At 46.2% G+C, this 19,852-nt stretch overlaps 3 protein-coding genes across 11 annotated transcripts; 1 reads left to right on the top strand and 2 right to left on the bottom strand.

The window, feature by feature from the left end:
• Positions 1–255: 255 nt before the first annotated feature.
• mbd1a (methyl-CpG binding domain protein 1a) lies at positions 256–10,504 on the bottom strand. 5 transcript variants are annotated; one of them, XM_062459801.1, is made up of 15 exons: positions 10,440–10,504; positions 6,709–7,745; positions 6,496–6,572; positions 6,300–6,334; positions 5,869–5,913; positions 5,339–5,416; positions 5,058–5,120; positions 4,805–4,873; positions 4,632–4,673; positions 4,313–4,465; positions 3,899–4,108; positions 3,495–3,653; positions 2,670–3,128; positions 2,239–2,538; positions 256–1,869 (listed from the first exon to the last, which is right to left on the bottom strand). In XM_062459801.1, the coding sequence occupies exons 2-15, from the start codon at positions 7,584–7,586 to the stop codon at positions 1,696–1,698; spliced, it is 2,742 nt and encodes a 913-aa protein (XP_062315785.1). In that variant the 5' UTR covers positions 7,587–7,745; positions 10,440–10,504; the 3' UTR covers positions 256–1,695. The 5 variants fall into 5 exon arrangements, with proteins under 5 accessions (XP_062315785.1, XP_062315782.1, XP_062315784.1 ...); XM_062459798.1 differs by lacking the exon at positions 10,440–10,504 and adding an exon at positions 9,488–9,642; XM_062459800.1 differs by lacking the exon at positions 10,440–10,504 and adding an exon at positions 9,248–9,368.
• Positions 10,505–11,049: 545 nt separating this feature from the next.
• On the bottom strand, positions 11,050–16,334 carry cxxc1a (CXXC finger protein 1a). Of its 3 annotated transcripts, none has more exons than XM_062459795.1 (14): positions 16,154–16,334; positions 15,606–15,812; positions 15,301–15,401; positions 15,032–15,168; positions 14,460–14,615; positions 13,947–14,096; positions 13,749–13,853; positions 13,325–13,515; positions 12,906–13,113; positions 12,607–12,717; positions 12,465–12,514; positions 12,236–12,332; positions 11,885–12,037; positions 11,050–11,735 (listed from the first exon to the last, which is right to left on the bottom strand). In XM_062459795.1, the coding sequence occupies exons 2-14, from the start codon at positions 15,758–15,760 to the stop codon at positions 11,589–11,591; spliced, it is 1,761 nt and encodes a 586-aa protein (XP_062315779.1). In that variant the 5' UTR covers positions 15,761–15,812; positions 16,154–16,334; the 3' UTR covers positions 11,050–11,588. The 3 variants fall into 3 exon arrangements, with proteins under 3 accessions (XP_062315779.1, XP_062315780.1, XP_062315781.1); XM_062459796.1 differs by having other exon boundaries at positions 15,606–15,721; XM_062459797.1 differs by lacking the exon at positions 15,606–15,812 and having other exon boundaries at positions 16,154–16,333.
• A 496-nt stretch (positions 16,335–16,830) lies between these two features.
• zgc:113363 (uncharacterized protein LOC791449 homolog) lies at positions 16,831–19,801 on the top strand. 3 transcript variants are annotated; one of them, XM_062459815.1, is made up of 5 exons: positions 16,831–16,973; positions 17,305–17,491; positions 17,718–17,846; positions 18,137–18,373; positions 18,774–19,801. In XM_062459815.1, exons 2-5 carry the CDS (start codon positions 17,341–17,343, stop codon positions 19,031–19,033), a joined length of 777 nt encoding a protein of 258 aa, XP_062315799.1. In that variant the 5' UTR covers positions 16,831–16,973; positions 17,305–17,340; the 3' UTR covers positions 19,034–19,801. The 3 variants fall into 3 exon arrangements, with proteins under 3 accessions (XP_062315799.1, XP_062315798.1, XP_062315800.1); XM_062459814.1 differs by having other exon boundaries at positions 18,137–18,448; XM_062459816.1 differs by lacking the exon at positions 17,305–17,491 and having other exon boundaries at positions 18,137–18,448.
• Positions 19,802–19,852: the final 51 nt, after the last annotated feature.

Here is a 19,852-nt window from a genome sequence, read left to right as displayed (position 1 = left end):
ATTACTAGCCCGACTCCCTAACCGCTCAGCCACCTGACTCAAGTTTAAGAGACAGGTGGAAACCACATGGCTGTTTCAGTACTCAACCACATGCAATAAGCCTGGCTGCCTTTGGGAAATCTCTGATCTCACCCAATCAAAGGAATGAAAACGGAAGCTCCTCTTTCTAGATATTTCTCACTCAGTCATGTCAGTTGAATGGTAAGACAACAGCAGTGTTCTCAACCACTGTGTTTGGGGTCGGTCTGCAGTATAAGAGACAAAGAAATGATTCAAAAACACCTGTTTGCTGTATTATAAACTTGGACATTTACAGAGATTTTGATGAAAAAAAACAAAAACACTGAACTCATACATCAAGGTAAAGAAAACTTTGGCTAAGCAGTGACAGCAGTAAGCAGAATGACCAGATGAGGTTATTTGTTGTTGTATATTCACAACTGCCATAAAAAAAGCACAGATTAAAGGAAACTATACACCAAGGTTGACTATATACCATACCCAAGTGCACTTCTAGCCACCTCAGAACTCTTAGCACCATGTTTTGTAGATGCATACAATCAGAAGACGCTGTTTAAGATAGCAGAGACGGTGACATTAACATTGGGGTGAATACTATTAAAGGCTTCTCATGAAAGGCATTAATGGTGTTTCATGTAACAGAGAGGCTGAGTGGACCATTGTCGAACATCCACATAAACCGTCATTAGAGGCTTCATTAAAACAAGTGTTCTACTGACCCATATTGAGTAGACCATCTATGCATCGTCTAGTACAGGCTTTAGTACAGCAACCACACATACTAAAGACAGTAGGATTACATCAATAGAAATCCTCAAATTTCTAAAAACAAGTTCTCTTTTAGCTTTACATCTGGCTAGAGAATAAGACTACAGTTTCATCCCAAAGGCAGCCGTCTTGGTACAAAAGCATCTCAATGAAGACATTTACAGTCTAAAGTGGACAGCCCAGGTCTGTCGAACGAGACATTGGAAAAGACTAAATAAGCCTTTGTGAAGTTTGAAAGTAGCTGCAGGTCCAGAAACTCAAAAGAGGTAGTCAAGTTTGTAACACAGATTTCACTGCATTCATGTTGAAGTCCAGATTAAACCAGCCCTGCCCCCCTACTTAGACACAAAATGCTAGTGTCATCCAAGAGCCTTAAATAAGATACCGGCCTTTAATGATGACATCACTGGGACGAAAGGAGATCTACAGTAGGGTGCACGTTTGTCTCCTGCATGTAGTCATCAGTAATGACTATTACCCGGCAGGAGGGTCCACAATCTGTATCAGCACCATTGTGAGTATCAGTGCAGCACAGATGAGAGAGAAAGGAATGCTGTGACTGGAAGGAACTTAAGGGATATTCCTTAACAGGTTTACAACTACTTGTTACACAGCTTACGTGGAGCCACAGTTTCTGACAGTGGAAAACACTGTCCTTTTATAAAAAAGTTCTGTTGAGTTGGATGTCACGCTGGATTCTCCGACACCACCCTTTTCATCAATCCTCTTCTTTCTCTCATCCGCCCAAGTCTATATTTTCTTCGCTTCCCTCCCCTCTTCTCACCATTGATCCCTCACCCCCCCCTTTCCCTATCATTCAACCTCCCCAGACTGTGACAGTGTCTCCTGTCACCCTCCTCCGTCTTCCTCCTCCTCTGCCATCCTGTCACTCAGTCCCTTCCTTGGTCAGAGAGGCAGTACTTCTTGGCAGTGCTCACAGCGCTCCTGTGATTGGGGCACCAGCAGGAGGCAGGTGGCAGCCCTGACCAATAGGATGGGCTCTGAGAAGCTCCGGGGCAGGCCATGCTCAAACCCTCGGCACACGGCCATGCCCTCCAGCTCCAGCAGTAGGCTCACCACCTGTCAGGGAAACAACTGGATTATATTAGGCACCCCACAGTCACACGCACACGCGCACGCGCACACACGCACACACGCACACACGCACACACGCACACACGCACACACGCACACAGTCTGAAATGTGGAGTCAGGTGGCTGAGCGGTTAAGAAATTGGGCTAGTAATCTGAAAGTTGCCAGTTCGATTCCCGGCTGTGCCAAATGACATTGTGTCCTTGGGCAAGGCACTTCACCCTACTTGCCTCGGGGGAATGTCCCTGTACTTACTGTAAGTCACTCTGGATAAGAGCGTCTGCTAAATGACTAAATGTAAATGTGTCCACGACACATTCCTTGGTTCATTCGCTGTGACTCGTTGGTCCCCTCACCTGGCTGGTGTTGGCGAAGCAGAGCGGGTGCGAGTCGTAGAGGGTGTGCGTGGGCAGCAGGTGGTGCCGCTGCACGGTGAGCTGGTAGGAGAAGCCAGGCTGGATGTTGAGCACTGTGTCTCCCATGGTGGACAGCTTGGAGCACTGCAGCAGCTGCAGCCTGGGCCCCGCCGCCATCACACACACCCAGTGGGCGGGCAGCACGGTGCGACGCAGCACGCGCAGGAAACGCAACAGCGCCCTCTCTTTGCCGTCCAGCGCGTTTATGACCTCGGTCTTCTCTGCCAGACAGTACGGCACCTGGGGGGAAGGGGAGGTAGGGGGGCAGAGAAAGGTTAGGGTTTAGTGGTGTACTGAACCTCCTTGTAGGGTTTCTGATGGCTGTTATGAACAGAGAGTAAGAGAGAAGGAGAGAGAGTATGTGAGCTCACCAATTCAGGACCGTCTTCTTGATCTTCCTCTAGCGTGACCTCACATTCCACCTCAGTGCTGACCTCTTCGCTCATGCCAAGTGTGTCAGGTGATCTGATTGGTGAACCAAAATCAAGCTCCACCTCTATGTCCACCACCCTGTCAGCCTCACAACACTCCATCGGAGCCAACTCCTCTTTCAGCTGGACCAGCGTTGAAGGGTTTGGGTCATTGCAGTTTAAAGTCTGCCCGAACTCCCGTTGATTCAGCATTGAGGCTATCATTGGTTGGCCATATCCCTGACTAGGTTGGTTCAATGTGTTCTCATAATTCAAAGGCTGGCCATTCTCCTTGCTGGGTTGGTTGAGCGTGGGTGGAGGCCAGCACTGGTAGTCAGTGCTCTCCTCTTTGGGTTGGACTAAGGTTAGGGGAACACCATCCAGGTAGCTTGGCAGGCCAGGGCTGACACTGGATGGAGTCTGAAAAACAAACATGACTCTTACTACACACATTATTCTGAGACAGGAGCTTCCCAGACTCAAATAGTATGTAGCTGGATAGAAGCATCTGCTAAATCATTTTTTTTTAAAGCTGGATAGAAGCATCTGCTAAATCAATTTTAAAAAAAATCTGTGTTAGTGACACCATATGGTGTGTTCTGAGGGGGGAGACAGGGGTCAAATAGGTCACCGATTACACCCCATTCTCCATACTCAATCTGATTCTCACACCTCCATTCTCTCATCTCACTCCAGTCCCTCTATCCCTCAGCACGGACCCTGCCCTCCCCTCCCTCCTTACCCCACTCCACCCTCCCTCTCCCCTCATCCAGGATGAAGACTCACTGTGAAGTGGGAGGGCAGATTGGGTGCGCTGAGTATGTTGGGAGGGAAAGGATGGCCATTGACCTGGAGGTACTTGTGTGGCCCTTGCTCCTGAGTGGGTGGGGCTAGTGCTCGGAACACTTCGCCCGTCAGAGGGTTCACCACCACGTAGGAGGCCAGCTACAGGGAGGAACAGACGACAGCTTTAGGTACCTACTCCACCGATAAAAGACACGGATGGATGATATCCGCTCTCAGAGCTCAGTTAGTAATCACAACCCGAGTGACAGTGAGTGGGTTTTCGAACGACAGAAATCTTCACATCCGTTTGTATTGATCTATCCAATCAATAATACATTTAGACAACCTCCTGCCCTAAAACAAAAGGCAAGGTTGACGGCATTAAAGTCATTTAGAAAGCTCACATGTGTCACTGGAGTCCCGGTGTGTTCCTTGTTCTGCGTCTTCACATGAGGGGTCCACTCCCCGTCTCCGCTGCAGGTGCTGTTCTCTCCCTCCTCCTCCTCGTCTGTTGTGTCCTCAGAGCTGTATCTCCTGCGTTTCTGGGGCACTTTTCTCAGGGTGGGTCTAGCGACACCAGGCCCAAGCAGGTCCTGGCTGGCCTTGGCTGGTTGCTGACCACACACACACACACATTTATATGAAGAAACACACACCCCACCCATCCACACACACACACACACACACACACACACACACACATACACAAAGACACACACCACACACAGAAGGAAACACAAAGCCATCACACAAATGCAGACACATAAACACATTCAAGGTTAAAGTGAGCGCTCTGTGCTTGCCAGTTGGCTGCTTACCATGGCTCTGCATCTGCGCATGAGGCACTTCTGCTTCAGCCTGCCCTTTCCCCCGTACTTGGGCTTGTCCATGCAGTATTTACACTTGCCACAGTCCTTACGCAGACAAGCAGCACACTTCGTACAGGCCACGCTACGAAACTTACGATAAAACTAAGATGTGAGGGGTTGGAGGGGGCGAGTGAGAGAGAGAAGGTAAGTGAAGGGTAGAACATTCTTGTAGCAGGGGTGATATTTGACTCAAATCGCAAAAGTAAGACACAGCCTCAACCATGGTTCATTGTTTGCAGTAGCGTTGCTAACAGTTGGTAATACGTACAATCTTGAAGGCAGGAGATGATGTCTTTCCTTTGGCATGAGCCTGGTGATTAAAGCAAGGTCAGCTCTTGTTGAGATGACTGCTCAATATGATTGGCTGGTACCAGATCTAAACAGGCTGTTAAAGCAACAATTGCTCATTCTGGAGCACAAAGTGAATAGTCAGTCTCTCACCTGAGGGACTCTGAAGGCTTTTCTCTGGAAGGTGTCACCAGTCTCACTCTGTGAGGGGGACTTGCAGAGCTGGACAATAATATGGCAAGACAGGAATAAAATGTCAAGATAAACCACCTTGTATATCACATACAGTCATTATTTGAGTGAGCTTGCTTGGCACAACCATGTTACCATGAAACAGTCCTCCACCCGTCTGTCGTTCCCTGGAAGCATAAACAGGAAACCACATCCAGCAGACAGTCATCCTCACCTTCTTCTGTGCTTTCCGTTGCTCCTGCTTTGCCTCTTCTTTTGTCACCATCTTGGCTTTTCTCTGGAGGGACAAAATCAGTGTTATGGTGACATTACTTTCCATTCACACATCCCATCGGTGTGCATGCGTGTCATTCACTAATATACTCTCTCTGTGACTGAATCAGTCATCTCCACTGGGCTCGACAACATAGACGTGGGGTTGGAGGACCAGGGAGAGTGGACAGAATACACATCCTTGTCTCTGGTTGTTACAGGGTTGTAGAGGGGTGTTGAGACCTTAACAGTCCTGCTGCTCTCCTCCTCCTCTTCCTCCTCTTCCTTGAACCTCCCCAGCACCCACCGGTCAGCCCCCACCTGGGGAGACACCAGTATATAACTGTCACCATCACAACAGTCAGCCAACAGTCATTGAACTATCACAACAGACAGCCAACTAACAACACTCAATCAGCAGTCAGTCCACCAACACAACAGTCAGTCATCAGTCAGACAACAAATGACAGTCATCTGTTACACCAATTACAAGCATTACAACGCTTACTCGGACCCAGTGAAGAGACACACAACATTTAAAAAGTGCTTATCTTCCCTTGTGACAAACAAATCTGTCACTATACGTTGTAGTCAAAGAATAAATCCCTCGGCACTGTACTTCTACGATACTATTTATGCCACACAACAACCCTTGACACAAATAACCATTTAAATGAATCTGCAAAACAACCAACCAAATCAGCCAATCACCACAGACCAGAGCAAAAATATGACTAACACATAGATAACAGTTTTAATGGATGCTACTGTACCTCTGTGTGTTTCAATGGTTTACCTCTAGAAGACTGTTTCCACCCCTGTGGCAACCACAAAACACAAGAGGCAGAAGACAAGCTAGAAAAGACTGGTTGAACCCAGCATGGTACAGGTCTCAGAAAATACTCTTATTGATTCTAATGCAATTTAATCTCGAGCTGGCAATCTCGTCTACATGACCAATCTGACTCATTTTTTAAGTGCTACAAAAACAACAACATTGCACCAACAAAGCAACCTATCAAATGGTTCGGTAGATTTGGAGGGATAACTGCTCTACAGTATTGCAGCCAAACACGTCTTCATGCTAAACCAGGTCAAAGCGCGGTCAGCACAAGTGTCCTGTCGCTCGCACAACTAAGGACAGAGAGTCATACAAACACAGATGGATACACACACAGAAACGGTGACGTTGGGCTGGTCTTACCTTCCTGAATACTATACTTGGAGACTTTTTCTCTGCTGAATAAAAAAAACAAACAAAGTTCCGCATTATTTGCAAAGTAGGCCTTTCAAATTGCAAACTCTGCTGCACTGGTCTGCAGTCTTCTATTGGCATGCAAAGACCCTGAAGATGATAAACTATGGTGCGTAAATGAAGATAATGTGTTTGAATTCCCTACGTTTGCACGAGGGACACAGCTCTTCCTCATTAGCCGTCTTCAAGTCTGGGAGCGAGCCTCCACACTTGACACAGTTTCTGTAGAGAAGGTGTGGATGGAACAGGGGATAAGCAAGAAAAAAATCGCAATAAAAAGCAATTGAAATAAAAAGCATGAAGATATTTCCTTCTTCCTAGTTTTTCTTCTTGGTCCTCCTGGTTTATAGCTTCTCACCTGCCCTGCAGTTTCTTCACCTGGTCGTGCCCATTGAGGGAGGAGCCGACTCTTCCCGAGGCCTGCCTGGTGAGCAGCCTGAGGTGGTGGGGCTTGCTGGGGTTTGCTGAGTCCTTGTCTGATGGTGGAGAACGTTGGTTTTGGCTCTGTTTCTCAGTGGTTCGGTTGGGGCTGATGGGCCGCAGGAGGGACTGGGGCAGCTGGGGGAGAACTGGGTATGTTGTTGCGGGGCTGAGCCTGTGAGGGGACAGCAGCCTCAGCTGGAGAGAAGGGGAATGGGAGACCGTTGGTGCCACATCATCATCATCCTCTTCATCTTCTTCCTCCAGGGGCTCCAGCCAGCCAGGGAGACTGTCGTCTAGCTCAACCTCGACACCTTCAACCACGACTGGAGCCTCGGACTCTACCTCCCTCTGGTCCCCGTCTTCACTGGACCAAGCCTCGATGCAGCCCTCCGCTCCCACACCTAACATTTCACTCTTCAACCGGCAAGCTGTTTCATCTGGCTCTACGCCAGACTCCACACTTTCACTGGCATGGATCCCTCCTGAATCTACAGTCTGATTGGCTCGGATCGCTCCTGAAACCTCACTCTCATTGGCTTGGCTTCCTCCCATCTCTGAAACCTGACTGGCAGTGTCCTCTTCCTGATTTGCAGTCCCATTGTCTATGACTCCTCCAAGGTCTGCAGCCTCATTTGCTAAATCGTTGCCAGATGTGTCCATGGAAGTCAGCTGGTTCAATCGCTCCTTGTCCATCAAAGTTTTCTTCCAATAAGAGGTTACTGTGGGCTTGTCTACTTTACAGTAGTATACTGGTAGCCTGACTGGCTGCCTGACAGGCAGCAGATCACTATTAATAAGAGTCTCTTTTTCCATGCCATCCTTCTTTAACCACTAGACTAATAGACCTTTTTTCTAGTACCAACTGAAATAAAAATCTCCTCTCCAATCTTGCTTCACCATCTCCACAGCAGACGGCAGAGTCGGTGTCTTTCTCCAATGGTGATTGGGCATGCTGACAAGCAGCAAACCATTCTAGACACACAAAACAATTATGTCATAATTAGTCATTAAATTTTAAATATGGATAATCTTGTTCAAAACTACGCAAGCTAGCCTACAAATAAGTACTTGAGACCGAACATGACATGAACTAGGTTCTTAATGATGGAATTTGGGCCTTGCTTTCAACACCCCCCCCCCCTCCCCCTTCCACTGAATTTCCAAGGCTACACATTGGAGGAGCGATCTCTGAATATACTTAGCCCGGGGAAGGCAAATGAAAGAGTGGTTGTCATGGTGACTGTTTTACAGCGTGCAACCGAGCACCGGGCGACAAAAAACAACTGCACTGCAGCGTATTAGTCACGCCATGGCTGATGCCACGTCTAAAAACACTACAGCATAAACTGTCCAATGATATAACACCGCTCAGACCGATGGAGAGAAAACACCTTCCGGAATGAGGTTGCCGTTCTAGATTTGTACGGCCAAACGTCGCCCTTAAACAGAGGCTATGCTGTCGTGATGGTCTAATGACGTGTGGGTTGACATGTAGGAGACCAAGGCTTCTCTGTTGGTGACACAGGTACCGTGACTTGGGTGTCTGCTGAGGGCATGAAAAAAATTGCATACATGGTCTATAGCCAGGAACTTATGATGTCCTCCATGAATGGGCCGTGAACTAAATCTCATAGGCCACGAGCCTCAGTAGGTGGATGTTGTATTAGTTTGACTTTGCGTTGGGGTTCTAGACACCTGGACTTGACGAGGTTGGTCAGAACCCCTACATTAAGCTTCTCTGAGTCTCGCATTAAGTACAAACTGTTGATGCATTCACATTATCTTAATAGAAATCTATATTAATGAATTCACTAAGTTTTCTACATTTCAACATTAAAGTATTTATTCACTAACCCCACATGGAATTACCCAAACACCATTAGTAAAAAAAAAACCCTGAGTTACAAAACAGCTAATTGAATTTACAATTGAGAAGGAGCAACCATGACCAAGGCATTGGCTAATCCAACACTGATTGGTTGATGTATTCTACAAACTCGCAAGTATTAAGAAGGAAACCTTGTTGACACTGTAGTTTGACCACAAACACGACCACATATGTGGTCTAACGGGACCGGTTAGTGGCTGATCAGGAATGACAGATTATTTTTATAATATTGATTATATTTTGAGCATAACTGGCTCTAAATCTTTCATTAGGGACAGCAGCTGGCAGTTTTGCATTCTTGGGAAAGTGTCTGACGACTAGCTAATTGGAATTTTAAGAAGTTATAGTCTCGGTGTCTTCACTTCATTTAACAATAAATTAAATCAATGCAATAAGCAACCCATTCAATTTGACTTATACTTGCGGGATGGGACGGCTGATACATCATTTTTGTCTACATTTGTGTGCATTAAAAGACGTTCCTCTGTAGCAACCAAAGACTGGTAGCAACTAGCAACAGGAAATGTGGGGGGAAAAATAGGATATCGTCGTCGTCCCTCCCCCTACAGCTACACCACCTCCTCACTTGCTCCCTCCGCTGCTCCAAAGAAGCTTGCGACGTGTTTTCATCCGCGCGACTGGAACTCGCTTTGAGTGCTTGATGCACAGAACTATTCTTCGATACCCTTTTATGCCATGTTACCGATACATTTAACTGACTACTTTAGTGTGTCATTTTAGTATGTTGCAGTCAGCCCATGTCAATCATTTTACGCATTCCAAGAGTTCGAACTGCGAATTAGAAACAAATTAGTTCCATACTCACACCCGCACGTCTACTGCCAGTCCAACCTCCGTTCTTTTTCGCGATCACTGAATGTACTGCGCATGTGCAAAGTTGGAACGATCGGTACGAACTAGTTTGGATCGTATGACAGAGAAATACGTAGGCTAGCTAGCTATGTCGCAGGCTACGTTTGTAGGTTACGCATGTAAATCTTTGGTTGTCACTAAGTACGCTTTATGTAGCCTAGCCTACTATACGGCGATGCGCTGTAGCCTATGTCAACATAGTTTATCCGTTCTTGGGCCCTTTTATCAAAGTTATTATATAAGCCATTTCTTTCAGACATATTACGCCACATAATTAAATTCACAATGGCAATCTAGTGTCATATTTACAATACCACAGGCCAAACGTTGGCATGGCTTTGGCTACTTAACCCTTGTGTTATCTTCGGGTCATTCTGACCCATCAGTCATTGTGACCCACCGGCGACAGATTTACCGCATACAAAGACAAAGTGAAGCATTTTCTTTTAACCGTTGGGCTGTCTCAGACCCCCCACATTGCAAAGGTTAAAAGAAAATTATTTTAATTTGTTTTTGTATTGGGTAAAATTGGGTAAACACAACGATGGTTCGTTATGAACCTTTGGGTCATGTGACCCGAAGGCAGCACGAGGGTTAAGTTAAGCGTATATTTAGGTTAGACTCGCCAATTAGTCCTAGCTTTCCAGCGCTCATTTCTAAATAAAATCGACCAATAGGTCTACATCACACAGACTGTATAGTCTATGGGGTCTACATGCAGAACAATTAAATTACAGGTCCGGCAGGGACTGGGGGTTGAAAATGTGACTAGCCTAAACCTTTTAAAAACATACCTATCCTACATTTAGGAGAAAAGCCTATGCTGTAGAAGATTGTCAACTGAGGAGCTGCATTAATGGATATCTAATAATGACAGTTTAAAATGATCCTCCTGTCAAATGTACCTAACCAAGAATCCATACCCGCATCGCTACCCAAGCCAAAATTCCTCTCGCGCGCTCCGGCCTATTGTTTTTTTCAAGATGGCGCGCTGTGTCCAATGAAATGGTGGTTCCGAGGAAGTAGAGTGGTTGGGGGAGGGGTGCCTCGATATACATAAAAACGCACTTTACAGCCGATAAATGTAATTCCGAATGAACTGAAATGACTTGAATGATTTACTTGCTTAGAAGTTCCCTGACTAATCTACAAACCCTCAATTAGGTCGCATCGATATTTCTATTACTGGGCTGCCAACTTTTCCAACCCCCCCCCCCCCCCCCCGCGGCGAGCGTCTATGAGTCCCCCCCCCCCCCCCCCCCCCCCCCCCCAACCATGCGAGTTTTTACGGCTGTTCGCGCGTCTATGTTGCTTCTCTCCGTGAACCTGCGCCTAGTCCGCTACTGTTTACAACGTTAGCAGGGCTACTTGGTTGGCGTTGCCTTTTCAGCGTGAGATATACGAGGTGTGGCGTGAGAGCGTGTAAAATGGTTGAAATGCGTGTCTCACGGCCAATGCGTGAGAGTTGGCAGCGCTGCTATCATACAGTCGATGGAAAAGGTAAACTGATTCAAATTTGCTTTGTTGATTTATTTATTTTACAAAATGTTGGCAAATGTAATGCGTTTGACAACTCAAACAAATTTACAGTAATTTGTGGGCAAGAAGTACCATAAAATACATATACCAAGAAAACACGATACTGTCAAAAACTTTCATGGGAGTGATATTCTACATTAAAACTAGTCCCTCTTCTCTAAAGTGAGTAAAAACAATACACATACAATATTTTCAAGCTGCCCAATCTCAAAGGACTGTAGTAAAGTTGTAACAACATCATGATGTGTAAATAATCTAAACTTGGATCGGCCTATGCCAAATCCCACAAGGCCAAATGGACCCCTTGAAATCAAACCATCATCAGGTATGTCCATGACATAGTAGTAGACTCATGCAATCTTGTATCCTTCCATGTAGTCATCTTTCTATAAACTACCTCAGACTTTTGCCCATCTGTCCGACTGTGTTTCCGTGTTAGTGTCTTGCTGTCCATCCATCTGATAGACAGATTATTACTTTGTCCATATCTGTCCATCCTTGTCTCTATTGAACATCTACCGGTCCTTGCCGGAGCGCAAGTCGGTGGTGATGGGGTCATGCTGAATGGTCTGGTGCAACATAAGAGCCAGAAGGCCCGCCCGATTGGTCATTGCTGTCCGTACATTCCTCTCCTGCTCAAACAGCTCGTCCAGCTTGTACCACTGGAGGGAGGGTAGAGAAACAAACAGAAGGGAAAGAGAATTAAGGAGGGGGGGAAACTTCAACACCCAAACTTAATAACCCAAACGACATGTATTGTTACATGTAGGTAAAGCTAACAGGGGTGAAGATGTAGAGGTCAGTCTCGTACCACTCGGACTCTCTCCAGATCCACCTCTGCTCGCCGCAGCTTCTCCCAGCAGTAGTGTTTGTTACATTTGCGTTTAGCCACCCTGCAGTACTCTCCAGTAGGCTCAAACACATCCCTCACCAGGGGACACCCGCACACCTCGTCCACAGGCACCTGATGAGGAGACAGGCCAGATAACGACTAGAGAACACTGGTGCTGTTCTAACTGATGAATACTCCGAAGATAGAGATGTAGGTAGGCACACAGAAATACAATAACCCAGACATGCAGACAGAACGGTTGGATGTCAGAAAGTACCATGCTATCAGGCAGTAGCGTAGGGTGTTCTAAAAACCTGTTGAGAAACACACCTTTGGATCCCTTGAGTGCTCTGGACACAGCACCTGCAGCCGCTTGCAGTAGGTCTTACTCTGAGGGTTGTAAACATCACAGAACAGTCTGGTGGCTCTGGGGAACAAATTGAGACATGTTGGTGCCCCTCAACAGACTAATATTCCTGACTGGTCAACCAGGAAGTGTTGACAACATTCCAATGTGGAAGATGTTTACATATTGAGAATGACTAAGTAGTAGTCTTACCCTTCGATGCGAGTGGGGTACATGGATCCAAAGGACGTCTGACTCTCGTACTGTGGAAGAAGGAACATGATAACACTCAGTGGTGTCTTAACATGAAACACACCATAGAGTCTGGAAGAATCCAGCCTCCCTGTCTACTGACCTTGGCGTAGCACCTCTCCATATGTCTCAGCGCCACCTTGGGGTTGATGGGGTGACTGCAGGACACACAGAAGATCTGTAGGTCCGTGTCGTCCCCTTCTCCTTCATTCACCTGAGGACATAGAGACATGGAGCAGGTTAGGCACTAGGATCAGACCTGAACATAATATGAAGGTTTTATTAATGACCAATTTACACAATTTTACACATTCACAAAATTGAAACTAATACATCGTTGAATACATCGATGAGGATTTGAATCAATGATGGCATAGGTTGATGTGACCCCTGAACTCTGACCTCCTCGTCCTGCTGCACGACCTGCTGCTTGGCCTTGGCGATGATGCCCTCCAGCTCATGGAAGCGCTTCTCCATGTCGGTGAGGCGCATGCGGGCCGACTGCTGGTCGCGGCGGATGCGCTCCAACAGCTTCTTGCCCTGCTCCTCGGCGATGCAGGGGCTCTGCTGCCACTGCTGGATCCGCTGGGGCAGGATCTCATAGATACGACTGCACAGCGGGGGAGGAAGGGCAGGCACGCGGGAAGACAAACACAAACAGGTAGGCAGACAAACAGAATGACAGGTAGGAAAGCAGGAAGACTGGTTGGAAGACATACAGGTAAGCAAGCAAACAGTAAGTAGTAACTTGAGCACAAAACACAAAGGGCTACATCAATTAGAGCATTCTGTCCTACAGTGGAATCCGGGAGAATCCTTACTTGGCAGCCAGCTTCATGCCACAGTCCTCGGAGCAGTATTTAGAGTTGGCGCGTGCAGCCTCCACACAGCCAGGGCCCAGACACTGCCTGGTGGCGCTCCCCTCCTTCACCTCTGTGCTGCGCTCGCTGTGGCGCACACGCTCCCGGTGCTTCTGTTTTTGCTTGTGGCGACGCACTTTATTATCCTCTTTCTGAGAGTGAAGGGAGGGATATTGATGAGGAAGATGAAAGGACAGACAGTAGAGATAGATTCATTACCACAATCAAGGTTGGTTCTAGATTTAGAAATTGAAGTTTTTTTTATATACATCCATTTGTACCCAACAGTTAGATGCTGAGTTAATCAACATTAGTGTGTACCAAGTCTATTTTTATCTGGGAAAGAGGCAGAAAGAAAGACAACAGTGTGGTAAAGTTTGTTTACCTTCTTCTCAGACCTCTTCTCTCTCCTCTTCACGTGTTTGACCTTCACAGCCCTCTTCCTCGTTGCTGGGTCTGAAGCACCATCCTCATCATCACTGGCCCATGGCTGGACACATCAGAGAATGAGGGGTCCTTAGCATAAATCGTATCAATCCCCACAAAATCTTACCATGTTGTACCAGTCCTACCCCAGTCTTACCATGTTGCTGTCATCGTATCCTGCAGCCTTGTAGTGCTGGTAGAGCTCCATCTCACTCTCACTGTACTCGTCTGACAGGTTCTCCGCCCTGCGCAGACGACCTCTGCCTTTCGCTGAGGAAAACTCCTCATCCTTCACTCGCAGCATTTTCTACAGGAAGGAGAGAGACTGAATATTAGAGCAGTGTCAATGGCTGTTACCGAGGAGGCTTCCCACACAGGGTTACCATGGTGGGAGAGGGGTGTAAAGATTGGATGCTGGGTACATGGTATTTTACACAATGGTACTCATGTGTGTTTGATCAAACCCATCCTGTACACAGTAGTTCCTACTCTCATCGGTCCCAGTCTCATCCACACAGCTCCCCCTAGCATATTCTAACAGCATTACAGCAATCCTAACAGGAAACTATGTCTGTAAATTTGAGAATGTTGAGATTCTCAGATTCAAACAGATCCCAGAATGCTTAGAAGTGGACAAGATAGGCCATGTTAGAAGGTCAGAATCACTCACTCTGGCTCGCACGTCACACTGCCTGAACCGGCACTTCTGGCGGATCTTGTTGGGTCCTCCGAACTTCTTCATGTCCTTGCAGAAGTCACACTGGGCGCAGTCCACAGTCCTCATGCACGGCTCACATTCACCACACATGCGGGCTGACCGCTTCACCTGAGGACAGACAGAAACAGCTCAGCCTGGATCAGAACAATGACTGAAACATGATCCTACATTTTGTTTGCAATTGTCAGGACAAGGACAGCATTCTATGCCTTTTGTCTCTTTTGTTCTGACAAACCAGCAATGCCAGGGCCTAACAATACTACATGTAGGTCATATGCAAGTCCTGAATTTACGGAGATAAGGTGTTCCTTTTTAAGTATATAGTTAAATTAGTCATCCTACATCAATGATTCATTTTAAACCCTTCATGTCATTTGGAATTGACTAAAAAGTTAAAGTGATGGTAGCTTGTGTTATCATTTCAGCTAAACAGATGTATTGTTACTCCAGTCTATCAAACCTCTGACCAGAGATAAAGATAAGTGTAGACAGTAGAAGTGTAGTGACAGAGATGAGTGTGTTACCTTTGAACCTCGTCGCCGGTCCATCTTCATGTCAGGAGTCCCGCTACGCTGCTGTTTGTCCATCTTCTCCATTTTCTCCTGGTCCACCTCCTTCAGCTTCTTAGGACGGAACTTGATCTCCAGGGAGCCGTCTTTAGCTAGTCAGCCACACAGGTTACCCACACACATGCATGTTAAACACAACACGCTGGACCACTCAGGAGAGATCATGTGTTTTTCAGACCACAAATCTAAACCGAGACATTCCTGTGTCCCTCAGGTCTGCTCACCTCGACATTTCTCACAGTACCAGACCCGGATGGCCTTGGCAGCCTTCTCTGAGATGTTGATGCAGTCGCCATGGAACCACTCGTTACAGCTGTCACACCCACTGCAGGGATAAAGGAAGAGGGAGTTAGGACCAGGACAACTGGGGACCTGGTACAGGAAGGCATTAAGTGTGTGTGTCATTGCACTACTATTTAGTCCTACAAGTGCTGTGCATGATGTGTTGTCTGATGGATCATGTGACTGATCATCTGACTGATCATGGCCCGAGTAGTGTGTGGAGTAGCAGGAACAGAACACCACACACATCATAAAGCAGTTGATGTCCGGCCTGCGGCAGACACAGTAGACAGGAGCGTTGACCCGGTCCATACAAGACTCCGGCCCAGGCTTGTCAGGGTCTGCATCTGACACCTCGCTGTCCTGGAGGGGATCCATCAGGGACACATCACAACACACCATCACCCCAGCTCAGTTTCATCCTGTTTCTATCAGATGACTATCATCTGATAGGCTGCAAGAAGATCAACCCTTGGTGTTTTACAAACGTTCATTTCAAGCATTAGTGAATTTGCAGGGTTTATGTTGTATGATGTGGGCTATGTCTGATTTCAATTGGGATCTATTGTTTACGTTTATGTCTGATTACGTTAATGATCTATCTTCAAATGATGGCATGCAATATATTCGGCAACACAACTGTGTAAGGAATCTAACACGTTTATACATAGTCATATTTTTTTTGTGACCAAGCTATTTGTAAAACAAATCAGCAGTTTTGCTAGTGGACAATGCAACTGTGTGACCATTTGATGGACCGCTGCAGATATAAGTGAGAACAGCTTCCCCACTTACCATTCTCTGGATCCCGTCAAGCAGACTTTATAAAAAAAATATAATAATACGGACACTTTAGTGACGAGCACGCCAGTTGCACTAAAAAATTACATAATTTCTGCCTGTTTTGTATTTTCAGATGCCTTCAAACAATGATTTGATCCAAAATGCTTCGTGTCCCCTTCTTCTCTTTTCTAGTTGATGTAACCTAATGGTTGACATACCGCCATCTAGCGTTTGTAAGAAATTCACTTCAAAATATATTTTTTCTTTACCGATAGATGGCAGGGTTGGAATAGAATATTGGCAACATTCACAAATGAATTAATCTTTTGTGTTTTTAATCGAAATGTTTCGTGTCCTCTTTTAGGCTAGTATTGTTATAAAATAACAACGCATCATCTGACTAGCGTATTACATATTGTAAGTCTATCAATACCAGTTACATTTAGAAATAGGCCTACATCTTAGCCTACAAAAACACTGAGCCATTGAACTATTGTAGGCTACACTGAAAATATATATTAAACATTCGGGCTCCAACTGGGCCATTAAGCCTTGCGCAACAGTGATTTATCTCGTGTGAACTCTAATGATTTAAACACAACTGTACCGTCCATGGTGCCATATATTTGTGGAGGAAGAGGGGGTGGTCGTTGATGACGCTCAAGCACTCAATAAGTTTTGCCTCCCCACAACGTTCAGACCCAGCTGCAAAGGTCTGCAGTACAAATGGAAGGATATCCGACAGAAGCTGGGTGTTAACTTCATGTAGTTTTATTTAACCTTTTAATATTTAAAAAACGAGATAAAAGTCTGTCTCAAAAATTAAGCCCAGGTGAGAATATTTTATTCACATACTGTATGGCTTGTGTTTTGGGGGGATTTCCTTATATAGCATAGTTTGTTTTACGGATGTTTTTGTGTGATGCATGTTTCATAAATAATATTTTGTGTACCACTTTTTAATTCCTTCTTAGCTCTGAAAACACACACACATGCAGACACAAATTGTTTATTGCCTGGTTACACTTTAATATGGCAGCTTCCAAGTTTAAAGTTCAGTTCTTATACCTACATTTTCAGTTACAGTGTACAGCCAGGGTATGGAGAGAAGGGGAGTTACTCTTTATGTTTGTAAGCAACCTCCTCCCTGTGTATCCCCCCAGGGAAGTCTCCAGGTATCTGGACAGGAGACTGGCACCATGGAAGCTGGGGTGCCCCCTCAGGGAGGCGAGGGTAGCTTTAACACCCAGACTAGTCTCACCCAAACTGGGACAACTAAGGGCCTGGAGCAGTCTGAATGCCCCATCATCACTCAGCCTTTACCCAACAGAACACTCCCAGAGCACACAAGTGAGACTAGTCTATGGAGGAATCGCTTGTATTCCTGTGTGACACTACTTGTGTAAAGATTGTGTAATAGAGTTGCATGGTGAAATATATTTGAAACACTTTGTTTTGTCCATTTGGATTTAAATGCCTATAAGGCTGTTGTTTAGTAAAGTGTTTGTCTTGTGCTATCATCTGTCAAGTACCATAGATTTGACATAGTCTTCCTTCATGTTGGTGCACATGACAGAGTTCTCCTCAGAGACTGATAGAACGGAGGATGGAGACAGTGACGATTCTATGACAGACAATCTCTCAACCAATGACGTTGCTCGACTCTTGCCTAACCACAAGTCCACCAATCACAAAACACAGAAAGGTAAGGTTGCTACTCTTTATTCAATGTTACATTCATCTGTTCCTTATAGTCATAGTAATAAGTCATTTCTATGTGTCACTCTGCAATGAGCTAGGCTGGATAGTATTTATCTCTGATCTTTTCCCTCTCTCTCTCTCTCTCTCTCTCTCTCTCTCTCTCTCTCTCTCTCTCTCTCTCTCTCTCTCTCTCTCTCTCTCTCTCTGTCTCTCTCGCTCTCTCTTTCTCTCTCTTTCTCTTTCCCTCTTTCTCTCTCTCTGTCAATCTCTCTATCTTCCAACCCCCTCTCTCAGAGGACCCCCCGAGCAAGGAGGACTCTTCACCCAGGCCAGAGGCCCAGATCACGGGGGACCCTCCCATCTGCACTCCCCCGTCTGCCTCCTTGCCCCCTCTGCCTCCCAAGTGTAACGGTCACGGAGGGCAAGAAGGCCAGGGTTGCCCGGGCAACAAGAACCGTCTGCCCTCCGCCACTAAGAGCCAGCAGTCCTTCAAAACTGACGCAGCCCAGATCCAACAGGTTGCAGGGGACGGTGAGGAGGACCCAGATCACCTCAGGCTTCAGATGCAGGAAACACAAAGTGGTGTTTGTGTGTTGAGCACTCACGGTTACTAACAATGTTGTGGCTCTGACAAATTTCTACGTGATGTATGAACCGTTTTTGAGCTCTTATGGTATCTTACGGTATCTTAAGGTATCTTTAGGTAGCCGGCGAGGTGTTGAGGGCGTGTGTGTGTGTGTGTGAGCGAGAGACAGCTGTTATCAGTGGGCCACATGCAACTCTCAGGGCCTCTATCTCACAAGGCAGACTTTGATAGCTGCTATCTGCACCATGTTTACCTTATTCACATGTTTATATGGAGTGTATATACAGAGATGGATACATCTCTTATGTTCTGTGTTTTAACGTAACTTTTCCTCTCTCCGTCCAGACTGCTGTGTTCACTGTGTGCTGGCCTGTCTGTTCTGCGAGGTCCTGTCTCTGTGTTCGGTTCTGTCCCAGTGCCTGGCATGTGGCATGGGCTGTGAGGCGCTCTGCTGCTGTGGCGAGGGGGCCTCGGGGGGCATGGCCTGCTGTGACGAGGACGCTTGCTCTGCCCTGTGGGATTGTGGGATATTGGAGGACTGTTGTGAGTCGTCCGACTGTCTGGAGATCTGTCTGGAGTGCTGCTCCATCTGCTTTCCTGCCTAGGACCAGCAGTGAACAACAGACTGGATGGAAATGTGTCCCTGCCTACAGGACCAAAGGGCCTCTGGAACCCTGTCACTAATAGTCTCTCTCAGTTTAGTTGTCATGATTAGCCCAATAAAATGTCACCTACCATGCTGCTTTGAACTGGACTGCAGACTGAAAAGTCCCCGACCTACACCTGAACTCACTTAAAGGGATATTTCACTAAAGAAAAGAAACAGTTTAGGCCAGGGCTGGTTTGCCCTGAACTGACTCCCTCATTGATCCTAGGAACTGATGTAGACCTGGGGGATGATAAACACGAATTACCAGCAGCGTTTGGACTTTTGAAGATAAGCTTTAAGGACCCCCCTGAGGCTTGGTCCAGATCTGAGAGTGGCTTTGTTCCACAAACACCTCTCTACCAATTGAAGTGCATGTGATGTGTTCTCATGTTTGCTCCGCCTTGTCTTGTTGTTTTGTTTGTTTAGACAGAGGTTTGGCCACAGCAAAGGTTGAGTAAGCTGCACTGAAATGTTCAGCCTTCAAAGGCATTCACGCAAACAATGAATTCCTAAGTTCAGCTTCTGAAGAGACAGTCACTTCTTAGACAGATGGATGATTTAAACAGCCCATATGTTTACACACATATTCTACGAAATTTGTGAAGTGAGTTATATTCCTTCTTAAGTAAGAAAACTAAAGGATTGGGATATTTCTTCTAGTGAATCCTGCAGTTGTCACTGTCTTTATTTATCAATGTGATATGAATAAACCACTTCCAGTTTATCTGGGAAAATTTGATTTTTTCTTCAGTCAGCTCAAAAGCTAAACTTATTC

This window comes from Osmerus eperlanus, chromosome 4 (assembly GCF_963692335.1).
Source record: "Osmerus eperlanus chromosome 4, fOsmEpe2.1, whole genome shotgun sequence".
NCBI classification, from domain to species: Eukaryota; Metazoa; Chordata; class Actinopteri; order Osmeriformes; family Osmeridae; genus Osmerus; species Osmerus eperlanus.
The sequence above is the reverse complement of the archived record's forward strand: the minus strand, read 5'-3'. Positions and strand labels throughout refer to the sequence as shown.

What these genes read in the sequence shown, in the direction of transcription:
- mbd1a (XM_062459801.1), bottom strand. Translation starts at nt 7,586, where the DNA reads ATGGAAAAAGAGACTCTTATTAATAGTGATCTGCTGCCTGTCAGGCAG. An exon ending in AACGGAAAGCACAGAAGAAG is followed by an intron (nt 4,874 to 5,057) that starts GTGAGGATGACT and finishes ATTATTGTCCAG; the next exon opens with CTCTGCAAGTCCCCCTCACA. An exon ending in ATCTGCCCTCCCACTTCACA is followed by an intron (nt 3,129 to 3,494) that starts GTGAGTCTTCAT and finishes TTTGTTTTTCAG; the next exon opens with ACTCCATCCAGTGTCAGCCC.
- cxxc1a (XM_062459795.1), bottom strand. Translation starts at nt 15,760, where the DNA reads ATGGTGTGTTGTGATGTGTCCCTGATGGATCCCCTCCAGGACAGCGAG. An exon ending in TGGAGAGGTGCTACGCCAAG is followed by an intron (nt 12,515 to 12,606) that starts GTCAGTAGACAG and finishes CTTCTTCCACAG; the next exon opens with TACGAGAGTCAGACGTCCTT. An exon ending in AGCACTCAAGGGATCCAAAG is followed by an intron (nt 12,038 to 12,235) that starts GTGTGTTTCTCA and finishes TCTCCTCATCAG; the next exon opens with GTGCCTGTGGACGAGGTGTG.
- zgc:113363 (XM_062459814.1), top strand. Translation starts at nt 17,341, where the DNA reads ATGGAAGCTGGGGTGCCCCCTCAGGGAGGCGAGGGTAGCTTTAACACC. An exon ending in AACACTCCCAGAGCACACAA is followed by an intron (nt 17,492 to 17,717) that starts GTGAGACTAGTC and finishes TGCACATGACAG; the next exon opens with AGTTCTCCTCAGAGACTGAT. An exon ending in TTGTGTGTTGAGCACTCACG is followed by an intron (nt 18,449 to 18,773) that starts GTTACTAACAAT and finishes CTCTCCGTCCAG; the next exon opens with ACTGCTGTGTTCACTGTGTG.